This window comes from Notolepis coatsorum (assembly GCF_963971535.1).
Source record: "Notolepis coatsorum genome assembly, chromosome: 10".
Taxonomy (NCBI): Eukaryota; Metazoa; Chordata; class Actinopteri; order Aulopiformes; family Paralepididae; genus Notolepis; species Notolepis coatsorum.
The window spans coordinates 46,777,358-46,796,522 of record NC_140174.1 but is presented as its reverse complement, the minus strand read 5'-3'; the positions used below and the strand labels follow the sequence as shown (position 1 = coordinate 46,796,522).

The window sequence follows — 19,165 nt, the reverse complement described above, 5'->3', positions numbered from 1 at the left end:
GATGTGTGGGAAGGAGGGAGCAAATCACACACACACATATTCTGGGGATGTCAGAAGCTGAAGGGGTATTGGGAGGAGATAGGGGAGACAATGATCAGAATATTAGGATACAGGTTACCACAAACGGGACTGGTGCTTTACTTAGGGGACCTGACACACGAGGGAATACAAGGGGGGGACAAATATTTAATAAAGATAATGTTGATATCGGCCAGAAAAGCAATAACGAGACTGTGGTACAAAGAAGACCCACCGACAATAGCACAATGGGAAGGAATAGTAGAGGAGATACAGGATATGGAGAGGATAACGCACATGCATCATCAAATTTGCTGATGACACAGTAGTGGTGGGCCTGATCTCTGCCAACGACGAAAGGGCCTACCTGGAAGAGGTAGAGAACCTGTCACAGTGGTGTCAGGAAAACTGCCTCTCCCTGAACGTCAGCAAAACAAAAGAGATGATTGTGGACTTCAGGAGGTCGGGGGTCAAGGACTACAGCCCCCTCAGCATCGACGGGGCACCGGTTGAGAGAGTGAACAGTTTCAAGTACCTCGGAGCCCACATATCCGAGGACTTGACATGGACCACACACATTGACAGTGTTGTGAAGAAGGCACGACAACGCCTCTACTTCCTCAGGCGCCTAAGGAAGTTCCAAGTCAGTCAGAAGATCCTTAGGAACTTCTACTCATGTACAATAGAGAGCATCCTGACCGGCAACATCACCTCCTGGTTTGGGAATAGCACTGCACAAGACCGTAGCAGACTACAAAGAGTGACACGTTCAGCCGAACGCACAATTGGAGGGGGGCTTCCCACCCTCCAGAACATTTACAACAAGCGGTGCAAGGGGAAGGCTAAGAGAATTATTAAGGACTCGAGCCACCCGAACAACTGCCTCTTTGAACTGCTGCGGTCAGGCAAGCGATACCGGAGTCTTAAGGCGAGCACAGAAAGACTCAGAAGAAGCTTCTATCCCCAGGCCATCAGGCTGCTAAACGAACAATAATCACTATGCAACAACCATCAAATGCACACAGCACACACACCCACACGCACAAACTCACTCAAACAAACAACACACTGCAGCACCCACTCTCCACACTTTAGATCACACAAACACACTTACACTTTATATTTATTGATAAAGGATTTGCACTACAACTCGTACACCTACTGTGAATTGTACCTAAATTGCACCTCGTCCCATTTCTCCATTTCTGCCTTGCACTATATAGTATTGTATATTAGTACACTGCACAGTATTGTATATTGTATGGTAACTACGTCTATTCTGCATCGAACATTGTACATATGTCTAAACTGAACACTGTGACCTCATTTTTTTACTTCTAATTTTACTATGTTATTTTATTCATACTTATCTTGTCTTGCACAGTCTCTGGAGCGCAACAGTAAGAAGCATTTTGTATAAAAGTATTCTGTACTTCTGTATGACAACTATTAAAGAAACTTGACACTTGAAACTTGAAATGCTGAGACTACAGGAAGAGAAATTTGGGGAAAGACGGGAAAAGTGAGAGGATTATAAGGGGAACGAAAACGACATCACAAAGGAAGGAACAAATGAAACACAAGAGGGCGAAGGGTAAAGGAGGAAAGAGGTTCAAGGAGGGTCTCTGAACCCATGTCACACACTTAATGTTTTCTAATTTTATTTTTGTTTAAGATATGACAATTGTTTTATGTTTTTTCCACTTCATTATTTATGTATGTGAATATTTGCTTAAGTCAGTATTTTTTATTTTTCGTCTTTTGGGTATTACATTTTTTCTTTATTATTTATGTCTGTTTAATAGTGTTGTTGATGTTATTGTATATGTTGTGTTGTTTGTCTATAAATGTTCAATAAAAATTTAAGTTTAAAAAAAAAGAATTGCAATTCTATCACTACAGATTCAAAATCCATTCACAAATTATACAAATACAAATTCCTCTCCAAAAGGAAATGCTGTTATTATAGTCCAGTCATTATAGGCCAGAATTAGGCTAAACCTAGGACAAATTGCAACATTAGCAAACTCAACTGATTTTGTATCCTCAATATGTCTTTAGTGAGAGAAAAAAAGTCCCAAGGAATCCCATCAATGTACTTGATTGCTGGCAGGATCACTGACGACACTGTCTTTCAGAGATTGTGACGCGTTCAAATTTTGAGGTAGCTCAAAAGTAAAGATACCATTTGATTCTAGACAACCTCGGGTTTCCAATGAGACCAACCATGTCATGTTAGCTCATTGGAAAGGGGGCTACATACCTAATTATTCAAAGTTAAGACGATTTTTTGGGGAGGGAAATATGGCCATCACCATTTTTCAAATGGTCCCTTGGCCTTCTACCTCAATATATGTTAATAGAATTGGGTTACATGGGTACCTACAAGCCTCCCCTATACAGACATACCAAATGTATGTTAAGCCCATGTAGTTTTGTGCAAGAATCATGTAGTGTTTTGCATGCTGTACAAATATGTAATTTCCGCCTATTATAAAAACCCCCATCTCCATGGACCTATCCCCACGGACATAAACCCTTGAGCCCCATCCTCGTGGACTGAGCTCCACAGAGCCTATCTACTAATATTCCAAGAAGAAAAAAATGTCTTTATCAAATGTTTTGATTAGTTCTGGCGTGTATGCTAATTGGTGCATATCAAATAAGATAATGTGTGATTTGCATGAGTAAACAGAATAATTCAATGAAGTTGTGATTGACTTTTTTTCTTGTCTTTGTGTGTGTAATCAGCTTGTGAGTTTTTATAGTGATATCTAAAAGTAAAATTTTCACCACTATGTTATAACAGGCATTTTTCGATATGAATATATATAGGTCGTTTTCAAAACTTTCCCATGATGGGATTCCTTGGGACTTTTTTTCCCTCAGTAAGGACATAATGAGGATACAAAATCAGTTGAGTTTGCTACTGTTGCAATTTGTCCTAGGTTTTCTCATATAATGACTGGACTATTAAAGAAGACTGCCAGTAACATGTTTCTGTTCTAATGATATGCATTTATGTTTCATATTGAGTGGACAAAATAAATAAAAATAATCATACTCAATGTTTACATCGAGTCAGGGTTTACATTTCATTCAGTGTGATTTGAGACCAATTAAAAAGTGTCTACTGCAGTCAAATGGGAAAAGTAACTCAAAATAGCAACCTACAATCAAATATATGCATGTATTGAATCAAGAACCCCAAGAATCTTGAGATTTTCCAAAACCCCTCCCTGAGGCACTTAGCACCAACTGCTTTCCTGGGGGAAACCCTGAATCACAATCATGTTTTGTTCAGATCAGTGACAGCATGACTACATCTAAATCTTAAAACGCTCAGATTCAAGTTTACAAAAGCATATTCCCTCACCATCTCTGTGTTACGCTGTAGATCACCCTCCAACTGGCTCTTCTGTTCAGTTGCAGTCTGCAGATAGGCATGAAGATGCTCCCTCTGTGAATAAATGGTCAGGATCCAGATTAGAAATATTTGCATACTTTCAAAAACAATTAAAAGTTAAAATTGAGACTTGCTTACTTCTTGTTGAAGTAGGGATACTTGTTCGCTGTGTTCCTGCAGTTCAGAGTCGAGAGGTTGCTGTTCGTTACGTTCAATCTGGGCCTGTGCAAGAAAAAAAACATTCTTCCTTACTGCCCATCAGTTTGAATATATGAAAATCAATCAGTGTTTCTCAACTGGTGGGTCGCAGAGCCATTTTGAGTGGGTCGCGGATGTGTGTGTAAAAAAATAAAAAAAGTTAAAAGTAATTTCTTTTACTTTTTTTTTCCCTCACTACCTATCTTTGTGAAAGTGGCTTCTCAGCTCTGGTCGAGCTGAAGACAAAGCGGAGGAACAGATTGGACATTGAGCATGACCTCAGAGTTGCTTTGTCTACCATCACCCCAGACGTTGAGACTCTTCAGGAGCAAACATCCCCAGTTATCCCATTAGTTCCCTGCATTTTAAGCTAAGAAGTCTGCTAAGAAGGATATATTATTTATTATTATTATTTTATTTCATTGTGTTTTTAGCCCTTAGTTGCAACCCCAGTTATCCCATTAGTTCCCCCAAACGTACTGTAGGTCTGTTATGTTAAGCTAAGAAGTCTGCTAAGTAGCATAATTATTTATTATTATTATTATTTAATTTCATTGGGTTTTTAGCCCTAGTTGCACTTTTGTTGCAACCCCAGTTATCCAATTAGTTCCCCCAAACTTAGGTCCGTTATGTTAAGCTAAGAAATCTGCTAAGAAGCATATTATTTATTATTATTTTATTTCATTGGGTTTTTAGCCCTAATTGCACTTTTGTTGCAACCCCAGTTATCCCATTAGTTCCCCCAAATTTAGGTCTGGTATGTTAAGCTAAGAAATCTGCTAAGAAGCATATATTATTTATTATTATTTTATTTCATTGGGTTTTTAGCACTTTTTTGTGTTTATTTCATGTTTTGAAAGATTGCGTATTACTACAATTTTTTTTTTTTTTTTTTACATAAATCATAGTGGTTAAAAATGTTGGGTCGCGACTTAATGACTACAGAAAATGTTGAGTGCCGAGGCTAGACCAGTTGAGAACCACTGATCTAATGGACATAATTTTAGAGTAGAAAAAAATATTCCCTCCTTTCCCACCATTTCCATGTTCTCCTCCAGATGTTCTTTGAGCTGGTTCCTCTCCTGTCTCAGTCCCCCCACAATCTCCTGGAGCTGGTCTCTCTCCTCAGTGAGACATGTCACTTTAGACCGTAGCTTCTCCAACTCCTCTGCTGAATCCTGAGTGTCAACAGTCTTCTCAGACAGGAGACTGTCTCTCTCAGCTTGCACACGCTCAAGATCCTCAGTCAATTGGTTTAGCTGAAACAGTAACACCCATTTAGAACTGAATAGGTATTGGAGTTTGTTTTTATTATACATTTCTTCTTTATCCGACACCCTACTGTGATGCACTCAATGATGACCCAATCCCAAAGTCTAACATGCCTATAAATAATTAATTATACTGTGGAACTACACACTATGGATGTATTACATGGCCCATAACTGCCCCAAAAACAGAATTGCCCCTTCAATGTGAGCTCCAGGTATAAACAATGCTGATGCTACATTAGTGTTGTCACGATACTGGAATTTCGACTTCGATACCTTGAAAAAGTATCGATGCTTCGATACCATAAAATAATAATAATATTTGATTTTTTTATTTTTTTTAACAAATTTTGCTTTTGTTGCTGGTTGATTCTCCTCAGCTTCTCTCTGGTACTACTATACGAGAAGATAAATACACTTTGTTTATCTTTAGATCAGAGAGAGAGAGAGAAAGAGAGAGTGGCTGCTGGAGATTTGAGGTCTACTGAGCGCACCTTTCTAGTTATGACCCGAAAACGAGGGTACTTGAGAGAGAGAGAGAGGGAGATTTCTCCGGAGCTATGCTCGGAGCATTTATTAACGTTACATTTTCAACAACATTGCTGCTAATTGGACACTTCATGAAGGCGGGGTAACGTTGTGTCGAGTTCATGCGTGTACTAGTGTCGGATGGGCTCGAGGTAACGTTGGAAACGGGGTAGTTGTGTTGAGTTCATGCGTGTACTGGTGTAGTGTGGGTGGGCTCGGCGTTACTCCGTTTCCATGAAGTAATTATAAAAGGTGGCCAGCTAGCTAGCATAAGCTAACGGAGGAACGACAGCTAACGTTAGCTAATAATAGCTTTGTTTACAAACTGAAGACGGGGCTGGCCGGCTGTGAGGGGGAGGAGGCTGCAGCAGCTTGTGTCTGTTGCCGGTCTCTGAGGAGGAGGAGGCGGAAAGGCAAGCGTGCTCTGGCAGCGCGTCGGTCTGTCAACAACTTGCGGGAGCAAGCCAGCTGGTATTGGTACTGCAGAAAGTATCGATACTTCGGGAAATGAGTATCGAAACCATTTTAAATATTCAGTATCGATATGTATAGATATTTCGATATTTTTGACAACACTATGCTACATAGCCTACCACATGGCCCCCACAACCCAACATGTAGATAGGTAGGCTGCGAGAGCCAGCACATCACCAGAGTTATCACATTATATCTCCTCAACCAAATCCACTGACTTCCTGTCAATGCTTCTTCTGACAAATAATTGTGTCAGGACAACAGCCTGCTCCTGAGGCAAACGCCTGCGAACACCAGCAACTAGGACAGAGAGACTCCGGTTCAGCTTCTTCCCCCAGGCCATCAGAGTCTTGAACACTGAACCCTCCACACATAACACACACTGCACACGCTCACACTCAACGGTCACTTTACACAATGAAAAGGTCACTTTAAAAAAAGAATGAGAGTGGTTCTTGTATAGTAAATAGATGGATATAGCAAGTTAGCATAAGGACACATAGTATAAATGTAGATTGTAGGGCTGACTCCCATTAGTCGAATAGTCGACTAATTGGTCGAAAGGAGCCGTAGTCGACTGCCAACCTCTTAGTCAAAAATAAAAACATTTTTTTTTATCACTTTCCAAAAGAAAAGAAGCCTAGAAGCGTGGCTAACTCTAATGGCACGCATACCAGAGGCGCCATGGTTACACTGGTGTAAAACAGCAACGTTCTATTTTCCAATGATTACGTTTGCATGTCAAAGTTAAAAAGAAATGCAGTTTTGGCAGGAAAACGCGTTTTTCTAGTGGTAACGCTGAAAGGGTGTTTTCGTTTTGGAAACTCGCCGAAAATGGTGCCATGTAATTTGCGCGAGCCGGATACGGAGACGTTCTGCCCAATGCCCATGGGCAGTAGAGACCGACACCAAATTCTCCCCTGGCTGGACCTCGACTCAGTCCATTCGTTATTTCCAGTGTTTACAGCAGAGCTGTCCCAAGTAGCTGCTGTATATTGTTATAAGGAGGAGCCCAGTCCAAGCTACAACAGTCTGCATTCCCTTAACAATTGTTTGTATTGAGCCGTATTGTATTGTACCCATTCTGCAATCTGTTAAATAAAGTTTACATCCATTCATTCTGCTAGCATTAAGTTACGTTACTACCCTGCTAGCCACAATGCTATACTGTTATAATGGCATATCCCAATCACGTTAGCACGTAAGCTAACAAAATCGGCGATATTTTTGTGAGACTAAACTCCGCTCTTGGTGGTCAATTGTGTTGATGTTAGTTTTGTTTCATCAACAAATGAGGCAGAACACAGTGAATTTATCCATTTTTGTTTATTGCACTTTATTTCTTGCTGAAAAATAAATGCTATGTAGCTAAATGGCTCATGCGAAGTATAAAGATGATGGCTTTTGAGATTTTGAGCAGGATGTGGAGTGACTCGTTCAACCTTTGATTGGTTGAAAATGGCCTTCATGTTTGAACTACATCGCCACCTACTGCTTTGGCATTGTACTACATGTATATACATTACTCGGTGGTCAGGAGACAAAACGATGTCTAACTTGCCTGCCATTACGTAGCGTTCTGAAAAACTAAACTGAAAACGAAATCGGCCCTAGTGTAACCGCAGCCTAAGAAAACAGGAACAGAGGCAATGAAAGAGGATTTCACCCATCTAATGAACACACTAGACTAGACAAATATCAAGATGTATCCATCAGTGGACCAATTGCATGCTTTTGCAGAGGACAAGAAGCCTCCAGTCGACTCCTTCAGACATTAAGCACCGCCACAGCCCAAATGGAATAATTATATTTTTATATAAAATTTAAAAAAAATTATACTTTTTTTTTTCTTCATCCTTTTTAGTTGACTTAGTCGACTATCTGTAAATTTCGTCCAATCATAGTCGACTATCCAAATCCTTAGTCGGGGACATCCCTAGTAGATTGTATAGTATAGCATACTGTCTCGTAGTGATGACCGGAGTGCTGGACGTCCCGCGATGACGACCCTCTCTGCCCCGCCCCCTATCTCCCTGTTTCCGGCTGTCTCGGAGCGATGACCGGAGTGTTGAACGTCCCGTGATTAAGACGGGGAGGACGCGACCCTCTTTTTGCGCCGCCCCTGTGCCTCAAATAGATCCGCTATCAGCTCTATCTTTAATTTTTCAAAATGTTCAGTTGCTATTGCATGCACTCATCTGTGTTTCACTACACACATGAGTGCATGCTTACCAACTGTCAGTCTGCAACACTACTATCAGCGACATCTAAGAAGGGAGATCCCCCCCCTTGAATGGCCCTTCTAAGGTTTCTCTCCTCCACACTGCCTGTGGTGCATTTTTTCCTATCGTTAGGTTTTAGTGAGTTTTTTCTTACCTTCGCGTGGGGTATGTCTGGGAGTGTTTGCATTCATTCATTTATTTTAAATTTGTTGAACCTTATGGTGTTCTTGTTTTGTTCTTGACTTGTTTCAAGAAGACGTGTCCGGCCCATGGGGACATTAACGTGTGTTGTCGGGCCTTACAAATAAATTTGATTTGATTCATTGTATAGTAGTGTACATAAGACCCAGTGCCTCATCCGTAGCTAACATTGTATTGCACTATCGCAGGACCTTAGCATGTCTTAGGGCTCATGTCCATAGCGGAAGTTTTTTTCAAGGCGGACCACTTTGAAAAAAGAAAAGCGTTTTCCTGGGTCTCACGACTGCCGCGGCTCCGCCCCTTCCTCGATGTTGATTACCTTGATGAGCGCGCTCCTTTCCAAAAGTTTAACTAGTTTCAACTTTATGCGCTGGGAGGGCTCCGCCCAAAAACGCTGGCGCAGAGAGCTCATAAACGCGAGGCGCGGCGCTGGGAAGAGGAGCGCGCCTGTAGCATAGAAATGAATGACAGGAAGGAGCTGACAACTCATAAAACGTCCGCTATGGACACAAGCCCTTACCATGCTTTTTGTAAACTTTATGTACATTATACCCGTTATTTCTTATTCTTATTACTTGTATTATTGCACAATCGCTGCGGGCATGATCTCCCGCATTTCACTGTATGCTTGTATGCAGTGTTAGAAATAAAACTCTTGACTCGACTAATTTACTGCCATTCGCAAACTCCGACCATGAATCCCCAACTCTCCCAATAATGATGACATCGATTGTGCTATAAACCTATTTGAGAGCTTTGGACAGAAGGTTACGTTGGAAATCAGGACAGCAATTAGCCATGGAGACTGTGGAATCGCTGAATTCGATAGCCACGGCTAACAGCTGAAATAGCATCTCCAACCGAAGAAACATCTAGACAAGCTGAGAGACTGCTTTTACTGGAGGGGGCCTTGCTTGACAAACAATCGGAGGTGACCGGGATGCAAGTTACGATCGGTGAGATGCAGTCCAGAGAGAGAGACGTCTCAACGTTCGTATTGTGGGAGTCCCGGAGGCATCTGAGGGAGGCCGTCTCATGGACTCCATGCCAGGCTTGCTCCAGCAGATTTTGGGCCTCAACGTACTTACCACGGCCCTCATTGCGGTCACAGAGGCACTTCACTTAGCAAAAGCGAAAGGCCTCTCCTCTGTCCTGATTCTCCTAGATCTATCTGCAGCCTTCGACACAGTCAACCATCAGATCCTCCTCGCGGCCCTCGCAGGAATGGGAGTGGCTGGATCTGCGCTGACATGGCTGACATCATACCTCAATGACCGCTCCTACCAAGTGTCATGGAGAGGGACTCTGTCGGCCACCCGCCCCCTCCGGACGGGTGTCCCCCAGGGCTCGGTCCTAGGACCCCTTCTCTTCTCCCTCTACACTAAATCACTGGGTAACATTATCACGTCTCATGGCTTCTCATATCATTGTTATGCCGATGATACTCAACTCTTCCTCTCCTTCCCTCCCTCAGATATCCACGTCTCTGAGCGGATCTCGGCCTGTCTGTCCGACATCTCCGCCTGGATGACGACCAACCACCTCAAACTGAACCTAAGCAAAACAGAATTGCTCCACCTGCCGGCCAAATCCTCCCCCCTGACCGACCTCTCCATCACCGCGTCGCCGACCGCCAAGAACCTTGGTGTTGTCCTCGACGACCAGTTGAACTTCTCTGCTCACATCGCAGCGACAACCAGAACCTGCAGATTCCTCCTGAGCAACGTCGGAAGGATACGCCCCTTCCTGACAAAAGAAGCCACCCAACTCCTCGTCCAATCAACAGTCATCTCCCGCCTCGACTACTGCAACGCACTGCTAGCTGGCCTCCCGGCCACTGCCACCAAGCCTCTTCAACTCATTCAAAATGCAGCGGCCCGCCTGATCTCAAACCTACCGAAGTCGGCCCATGTCACCCCACTTCTTAGGGACCTGCACTGGCTCCCCATTGCTGCACGTATCCGCTTCAAGGCCCTCGACCTAGCATACCGTGCGGCAAAGGGAACCGCTCCCGCCTACCTCCGGTCAATGGTCTCTAACTACACACCCTCAAGACCCCTACGCTCTGCATCTTCTGGCCGCCTCAGATCTACTCCTATCCAAGCTCCCGGAGGGTCATCAAAGAGAAGCCGCCTATTCTCAGTCCTTGCCCCACAATGGTGGAATGAACTACCCATCCCAGTTAGGACAGCCGAATCCCGTCCAATCTTTCGCCGTCGACTAAAGACTCACTTCTTCAACCATTATCTGAAATGATAAAAAAAAGAAAAAAAAAAATCTAACTCCGACTAACCTTAATGTCATGCACTTGTCCTAATAAACTAACCTACACTGTAACACGCAACACTTTGATGAACATTGTTACTCAGCTGATAGAGTTATACCCTTCTTGCTGTCTTGTCGCACAGAACTTGTAAGTCGCTTTGGATAAAAGCGTCAGCTAAATGACTAAATGTAAATGTAAATGTACCACCCCTCCAGTGTGTGAGACTGCCTACAGAACCGGCCCGGCAAGGTCTGACGGCAACCGAGCGGCTAGACCAGGGGTGGCCAACCAGTCAGAGACTAAGAGCCACAAAAAAATTACTGTGGTACCACAAAGAGCCACACCATATACCAGCGTTTCTCAACCTTTTTTTTTCAGTCACGGCACCCTTCATGTGTTTATAGGTCTCACCCTCTGGCCTCTGAAGTTGCTAATGTCTTTTTTATTTGGGCCTCACAGGGTTAAAAGTACCCTGTGAGACCCACGGTTGCAAAATTACAAAATCACTTTTAGCCATTTAAAAAAAAATTTTTTTTAAAAATGTTAAACTATTTTACTATTTCTTTCACTATTTGGGCACTTTTACACAATTCCTGTGAGTCTATGGAACACCTAGGTTTTTTTCAAAAAAAAATGCATTGTTTTGTATTTCTAATCAAGTACTAAAAACCGCATTTTTCTACCTCAAGATCTTAAGCCGTTTTGAGGCTGGGCTCCAACCACTGTGTGGCCTGGTGCCAACTGCCACATCAACTGCCACATTATTATGCAGCTGAGAAATCTCTGACATCACAGATATGCACATTTTCAGATGACTCAGTTCAGTGAGGGTGAATATTGTGAGAGGAGAATTGGAAGAATTCGCCAATATGAGAATTAGAGACATATATCCTATTAATATAAGTCCACATAGCTAAGAAACAATGGTAAACACTGAAAAAAGCCATTTATAAGATAGTTCCCCTTTAAGCACATGTATAGTCAATTGGTCCTGTTGTTCAGCCTCACAATGCTATTTGATAGTAAATGTGTTTATATGTCCCACCCTCTGGCCTCTGAAGTTGCTAATTTCTTTTTAATTTGGGCCTCACAGGGTTAACCTCTTAAGCCCGAGATATACAGTAAAAGTGTATATTTTCAGCATTATGTTTGTTTACCAATTATTTTAACTGTTATTAGTGAAATATAAGATTATAGAAATCTCAGGGCATTGAGTCGGAAACCGGCGCATATTGACAGGAGGAAGTGGCACAGCCAAAAGTGAGTGTAGTCTTTTGAAGGAAGAGACTCAGGGCTTTCAAATTTCGAAAAACTACCCTACCCAGCTCACACCAGCCCCTGTCAATCATCTGACTTCTGGATTTACTTTTTAATTTCTCTTATTTTTTGGGATCATCTCCCACAAACCTGAACGTTATTGCCATAAAACAGAACGCAGTTAGTTTCTCTGCCTTTCTGTGAACGTCTTGCAAAAAACGATGTTGCAATATGATGAAAAATGGTGGAGAAATTTACATTATAAAAAAGATGGCAGAATTCAGTACTGTATCTACAAAACCTTCTGTTTAATCATCTTCCCTTTATTCATTTGCTTAGATTTTTCAGGTCTGGTCAATTTTAGCATGGTGTTATTTACAGTCAAAGATAATTTTTTTTTTTTAAATAGAATTGATATTCTCCTTTGGTTCATTACAATTTACTCAAGCCTAGTAACAGACACACTATTTCTGACACTGATCCATATATGTCCCTAGATTCAGATACCAAGAACATGCAAATGGATCATTTAAAAAAAAATTGTAAATGTTTATTCTACGTCCTTATGGAATGAGTGACATAAAAAAAAAAAAAGTAAATTTTTTTTTTTTTTTTTTATGGATGGAAGAGCCGCACATTGACGGGCAAAGAGCCGCATGCGGCTCGCGAGCCGCGGGTTGGCCACCCCTGGGCTAGACCCATCATTGCAAGGCTCCACAGTCTGCGCACAAAGGAGCTGATCATGCGGACAACCTGCTCCCGGAGGGGGCAGTTGCGCTTGGGTGGCTGTAAAGTGGCCATATTTGAGGACTTCACGCCAGATGTTTTAGCTCAGAGAGGGAAATATCGAGAGGTCATGGCCCTTCTGTAGAAGATGGACCTACGCCCAACTTAGTTATTTCCAGCCAGACTTTGTGAAAATGGAGAGAAGAACACATGCAGGTATGGTCGCTAATAAGGGCAGGAGTATGTGACGAAAGAGTTGATTGACCCTGGAAATGGCACAGAGTGACTGCTGCTCAAGGTCCATCAAACTAATTTAACATTTGCCTGGACTACCACTTTGTAACAAGCTGTACTCATGCTCGTGTGACTAGCTGACATGTGCTCACTCAAGCTAGCTGGACAATCACGTTGAATGACACTGTGTGCTATCGTAACAGGCTAGGCTAACCTTGGTTTGTTTAGCCAAGCTAGCTGGGCAATTGCTAAATGCTACACACTCAAACTAACTGGAGATATGAACGAATAGACACAACAAGTAAGTGGAGTGACGCTGTGTGCTATCATGACAGGCTAAGCTGGCCTTATGTTTATTTGATTATTTTTTTCTGTTAAATTAAGCTAGCTGGTCAATTGCTGAAGTACTGCATGTATCCATGTGAGCTAACTGGACACGGCTATGTCCGGGAATCAAATTGTTCTCAGTCACATCAAGCTAACCTCGTGTGCGCAGGACACCAGGTGCTCTTTCAAGCTAACTGTTCTTTCGCCCTGATCATGCGCGGGAATCAACGTTTAATTAACGCTGCCGGTGTTAGTCGGCCTGGCGCACCGACTGCGAGACTAGAGCCTACTGACTGTGACTTGTGACTTGTTAAATTATTGGATTTACTGTGACTTGTTAAATTATTGGATTTACTCTTCATCATGTTCCTTTGCTGCATAATCAATACTTTTTATAATGTTTCAGCTAAGATGTGGTCCCAACAGACACCGACCGTTGTTGTCCTGGCAGTTAGCCAACGTTTGATGTGGGCCACAGTTAGTTACAGCTATGCTATAATTATTATGTTATGCTTATTTTGCAATTCCGAGGGTAGGTCGGCACTTTGTTTTTTGTTTTCGTTAATGGTAATGTTTATATAGGAGGGCTGTTAAATCCAACCAATTTGCCTAATAAGATGCATGGTGATATGTTCGAGTTATCTTATTCAATTTATTTTTATTTACTTTGACCAGAGAATATACTGGAGAATACACAGCATTACTTCAAGACTAATGGGGGGGGGTTAATGTATATTAATAAAAAGGGGGAGCTAGAACGGGATAGCCTTATGAATCTATGGATCCAGGGGGTAACGAAGGGTGGTCTATCCTTAGTGGATGGACTAGAGATTAAAATATGTGGTAAACATGAGAAGCCAACCCCTATGGTTGACGGATCAATGTGTGGATTAGAAGGGGGGGGGGGGGGGTTGGACGACAGAATAGTAGGGGGGGGGGGGGGGGGGGTAAGGTTTTTACAGTTACATGTTTCTGTTTTCTCTGTGTTGTACAATGTTTTGTGTAATTGTTCCTCAAATTATGGGGCTGACCGCCTGGACTCCTCGGGACCGACATTCCCCGGCTCTGCCTTTGCTGCATTGGTATGTTTTTAAACGCACAAACAAATACAACCATGGCTAAATTAAACACTTTAATATAGAACACAGGGGGGCTGAACACACCACACAAGCGCACTAGTGTCCTTTGCCTGTTAGAGAAGGAAAACGTACAGATTTTCTCAGTGAGATGCATTTATTGTCAAGCTGACGTGGCAAGTTTGGCGAACCGCCAATATCGTGTAATTTCCTCATCCTCTGCCAACAGCCAAACTAAAGGAGTAGCTATAGTGACAAGACGCAATCTAGATATCAGGGTCCTAGATGTATGGTCGGACACGGAGGGGAGGATAACAATGGCAAAGGTGGAATATTCTCACAGAAAAATATCACTAATCGCATTATATGCTCCAAATACATTTGATGCAGCGTTCTACAAAACAATCACCAAAATGATGGTAGAAATGAATGGATATGCCTTAATAGTGGGTGGTGACTTCAATGCATACTGGGACTCCAAGTTGGATAGATCCGGCCCCTCCGAAACACAAAAACAATCTTCTGAGGCTTCTCAGGGACACTGGGCTCACAGATCTGTGGCGCATAACCAATCCCACGTCAAGAGACTATTCCTGTCAGCCAGACATAAGACCTTCTCCAGAATAGATTACGTGTTCTCATCCCCTGGTATGTTTAATCATTTCGATGTCTCTTTGATTCCCTTGGCTCTCTCGGATCACAAGGGGATCTCTTTCGTGGCCTCATTTGGCAAAATCTCCACAAAAGCTCCCAGATGGCATTTTAACTCGTCCCTGCTGAAAAACGTAGACTTTTGCACCGACTTTAGAGGGAAATTTGTGGAATCTTTGGAGATTAGCGTTGGCACGGCCGAGGACCCTAGAATCCTGTGGAATGCAGTGAAAGGCTTTATTAGAAGCCATGTCATGCTTTTCCCATCTAACCTACGTAAATCCCGTAAAAGAAAAATAGAAGGGCTGGAAAAACTATACTCTGACCTATACGCCTCAATGCAGATTAACCTCTTAAGCCCGGAGCCCTATTTTCTGAAAATCCGCCTAAAATACATACCTAAGTAAATGGAATATTGCTCCACTTCTACAAGGTCCATTTGCATGTTCTTGGTATCTAGGGACATCTATGGACCTCAGTGAATGTATTCCCAGTGTCAGAAATATTGTGTCTATTACTAGGCTCGCTTAAATTGTGATTAAACAAAGAATATGAATTATGATTTTTCTTTGCATCTTTGACAGTGAATAACACCATGCTAAAAATGACCAGACATGAAAAACTGCCAATGAGCTCGTTCAGTACCTTCTTGAGATCATGTGTACAAAAAATCTAAGGAAATTAATAAAGGGAAGATGATTAAACAGAAGGTTTTGTAGATACAGTACTGAATTCTCCCATCCGGACCAATGCAATTTGAAATATTATAATAGAATAGCAGGCTTATAAATGACATTATAGCCAATTCGCAATTTTTTTTTTGATCCACTTTTTCTCCAATTTTTTTTTCTATATTTTTCTCCCATCCCAATTTCGTATCATCCAATTCAACCCTCCCCTGTCACGAACGCTGTTTCTTGCCTCCCACAAGCCGGCTGCAATGTGGACTAAGTCATACATAGCACAAGTCCCCTCCGGTACTTGAGGTAACAGCAGTCGCATCTTTTCACCTGCGCATCTCGATCTCTGTGTCGAGGAGTAACGCGTGGGAGGCTCACGCTGCCCCCGACACTTCCTGATTCTACTGCGCAGGCGCACCAACCGACTTGTAGGAGTCGCTTGTTCACAACGTTCGATCCCCACCCTTCAGTTTTCCCTCCCCGTAATACGGCCAATGTGTATTACTGCGGACGACCAGCTAAACTGAAAACAATGTGGAGAGCTGGATTCGAACACGCGAATCCTAGCGTCTCCACACTGGTGGCGAGTGCCTTGCCCACTACACCACCTAGCCGCCCTGCCAATTCGCACATTTATGGATTGTGCCAAATCTTATCTTTCAAATGCCCGAGTTCAATTTGGATTTAGTATCACCAGGCGTGTATAAGAAGAACAGATAATGAAATCTACTGTATTTCTTATTTTTGCGAGAGTGCCGCCATTTTGAAAATAATTTCCAATTAGATTGTTGCCAAATGCAAAAAATAGGGGAGACAAACTAACATAACTCCAATAACGTTAGTTTTGTGGTATATTGTCGCGAGATATAAAAGAAATTCATACAGAACCCATTTGCCTCTGGGTAGGGTGTTTCTGAAGAATTCCAACGCTCATTGAAAGCTCTCGATGTCCTCTTAAAAATGGGGTAAAAATAAACTACAATTACTGACAGTAATTTTTTCAAACTGGCCGACTTTCGCGATAAAAACGAATACTAAAATCGCACTAATAACATTTTAACCTATTGGTAAACTAACATATTTAACTGCTGTTGTGACTAGGGTTGCCCCCCGGACCCCGGTTCTAAACGGGAAGCGGTACTAAATTAGAAAATAAGCTAATATTAATAAGCTCCGACGTTATCGGTACTGCTATCGATACTAGAGAAATTATGAGTTTTTTTCGAGGAATTTAAACGTTTGCGAACTATCTCTCCTCTCTGTCTGCATGAGAAGCGAGGAAGCAAGCCATTACACACACTTGTCGCGAGCCGCTCACTCACACATACATGGGTAGGGAGGTGCTAATAGAGTGTACCATCCAGCAACACTGAAACTGACTAACGTTAACGTTATGCCGAGTTCATCATTCATACTACACGTATGAATTCGACATAGCGTTAACGTTAGTCCATTTCCATGAAGTGTTTAATTAGCAGCAATCTGTTCTGTTGTTGAAAATTTAACGTTAAGGTAGGTATCCAACGCACTTCCGGCGAGGACAGGAAGCCGTCATGAAATCGTTGGTCATTTTTTAGTCTTATTAACTAAAAGATTTTAACAAAATAAAAAGCAGCAGCACTATTGCATAACTGAGTCATGTTTGCTATGTTTTTTTTTTTTAGATTTTCTTTTTGGCGTTTTATCGCTTTATTGCTACTGGGCAGTCCAGTAGAGAGAGACAGAGGAGGAATGGGAGACAGAGTGGGGGGAAGACATTCGGCAAATAACGACGGGTTCGGGAGTCGAACCCGGGTCGGCCGTGTTGCGGCTGAGCGCGCTATGTGGTTCGCCACTGGGGCGCCCCTGCTATGTATTTCTTTAGGGGAGTAAGACATTTGTTTCAGTTTTAGCATGATGTTTTATAGATGGCCAGGTTAAACACAGGGTTGTTTTTTTAAGAGGGCGGGTTTGATTTGATTGAAGTTTATTTCAAATATGCAACATAACAAACAAATATAAAGTACAGATATAGCCTTAAGCCGTTCAAATAATAAATTGTAAAAAAATAAGTATTTAAATATATTTAAATATTTTAATAATAATCTAAAAGAACCAATAAGAGTATCGATAAAGTACCGAACTGTTAAGCAGTATCGATAAGAGTAGTAGTATCGATCCTAACGATACCCATCCCTAGTTGTGACATGGTTATGATGTTTATACTTGAATACGTTTGACAAAACACTATAATTTTGTCAAACAGTCTGGAGAGATTGATTTATGACGTGATGTAATTTGCGGTCCGGCCCCGCACGGGCGGAAGAGGTTAACTACAATGAGCAAATAAATACACAACGTATGATAATTAAAAAATAAATAAATTCCATAAATAGACAAAACTCAGTTCTTAACTCTTTAATGGCCATACCCGAGTATAGTCGGGTTATCTCGCCAACGGTTGAGCATCAAAACCAAAGTATACTCAGGTTTTGATCCTTTGATATTTTCCTTTGATCCCCGTTCTATACGGTCAGCCGGAGCCATCTAGGTGTCTATAATTAATCTACCTATGTTGGAATTGCAATGATGATCGAATATCACTAGGTGGCAGTATCGCCTACCTTTTGAACTCCGATAGAAAGGGAAGCAATCGCTAGCAGATCTGCTCGCCTCAAAACCTATAGTGTCCCGTAAACACGTGTAATTACATATAAACGAGTAATTGCGATCGCAGATGGGATCACTGGAATTATTCTTTTTAGAGTACCTCCTGGCTAAGGTAAGGACCCCGCATGTCTATTTTACCAAAACCGAAATTTTCTGTAACGATCACAGTGGCTTACTTTATCGGATTTTCAGGGTACTGTTTTGTTGTTAACACTTTCAGCGCCATAAGGTGTCCCCATCTCTGCCGCTTCAAGGCGAGCTTAAAATTGTAATTTTTGCAGTGTTTCACAATGTTTGCAGAGCTGTGTGTGTTCTGTATTATAGCTGTGGAGACAATGGTATGGCTCATTTGAGTTTGTTTCTACACACTGTAGTTTGTAGTTTATTACACGCTAAACATCGCGCATTTCCAAGATAATCCAGTATTTTTCCATAGATTGCGAGATAAAACGCATTATGTGCAATAAGCCCGAATCGTTCTGGTCGATTCCCTGAAACCCCAAATCAAAAAGGTATATAACATGTACCTTCACAAAATCATCAACGTGAGGTCAGGTGGCGTAGCGGAGATTGCGCTTGTCACCAACGCAGGAGATGCTGGGTTCGAGCCCAGCTCTCGGCGTTGCTACCAGCTTGGCTGGTCGTTCATACTAATACAATTGGCAGTATTTTTCTCCCTTTCCTACAAGGGAGAAAAACATTCTGGACCAGGTCTACAGCAACGTGAGGGGAGCCTACAAGGCTGTGCCCAGACCACACTTTGGACTATCTGATCACATCTCAGCCTTTCTCTATCCAGCGTACAGACAACGCCTCAAGCAAGTAAAACTGTTAAAAATATGGAATGAAGAAACCAAACTGGTGCTTCAGGACTGCTTTGGGAGCACAGACTGGGACATGTTTAAAACTGCTGCTCAGAGGGATGACTCTACTGTGGATTTAGAGGAATACGCTTCCAGTGTAACTGGCTACATCAGCACA

At 42.2% G+C, this 19,165-nt stretch overlaps 1 protein-coding gene across 2 annotated transcripts in view; it reads right to left on the bottom strand.

Moving 5' to 3' along the window:
- Positions 1–19,165, bottom strand: part of cenpe (centromere protein E) — a 109,662-nt gene that overhangs the window by 48,688 nt on the left and 41,809 nt on the right. For both annotated transcript variants that reach the window (XM_084323715.1, XM_084323716.1), the window contains exons 26-28: positions 4,660–4,881; positions 3,563–3,646; positions 3,395–3,478 (exon numbers count right to left, since the gene is read on the bottom strand). In XM_084323715.1, the coding sequence (XP_084179841.1) occupies positions 3,395–3,478; positions 3,563–3,646; positions 4,660–4,881 (390 nt within the window). The remainder of the gene's footprint in view (positions 1–3,394; positions 3,479–3,562; positions 3,647–4,659; positions 4,882–19,165) is intronic.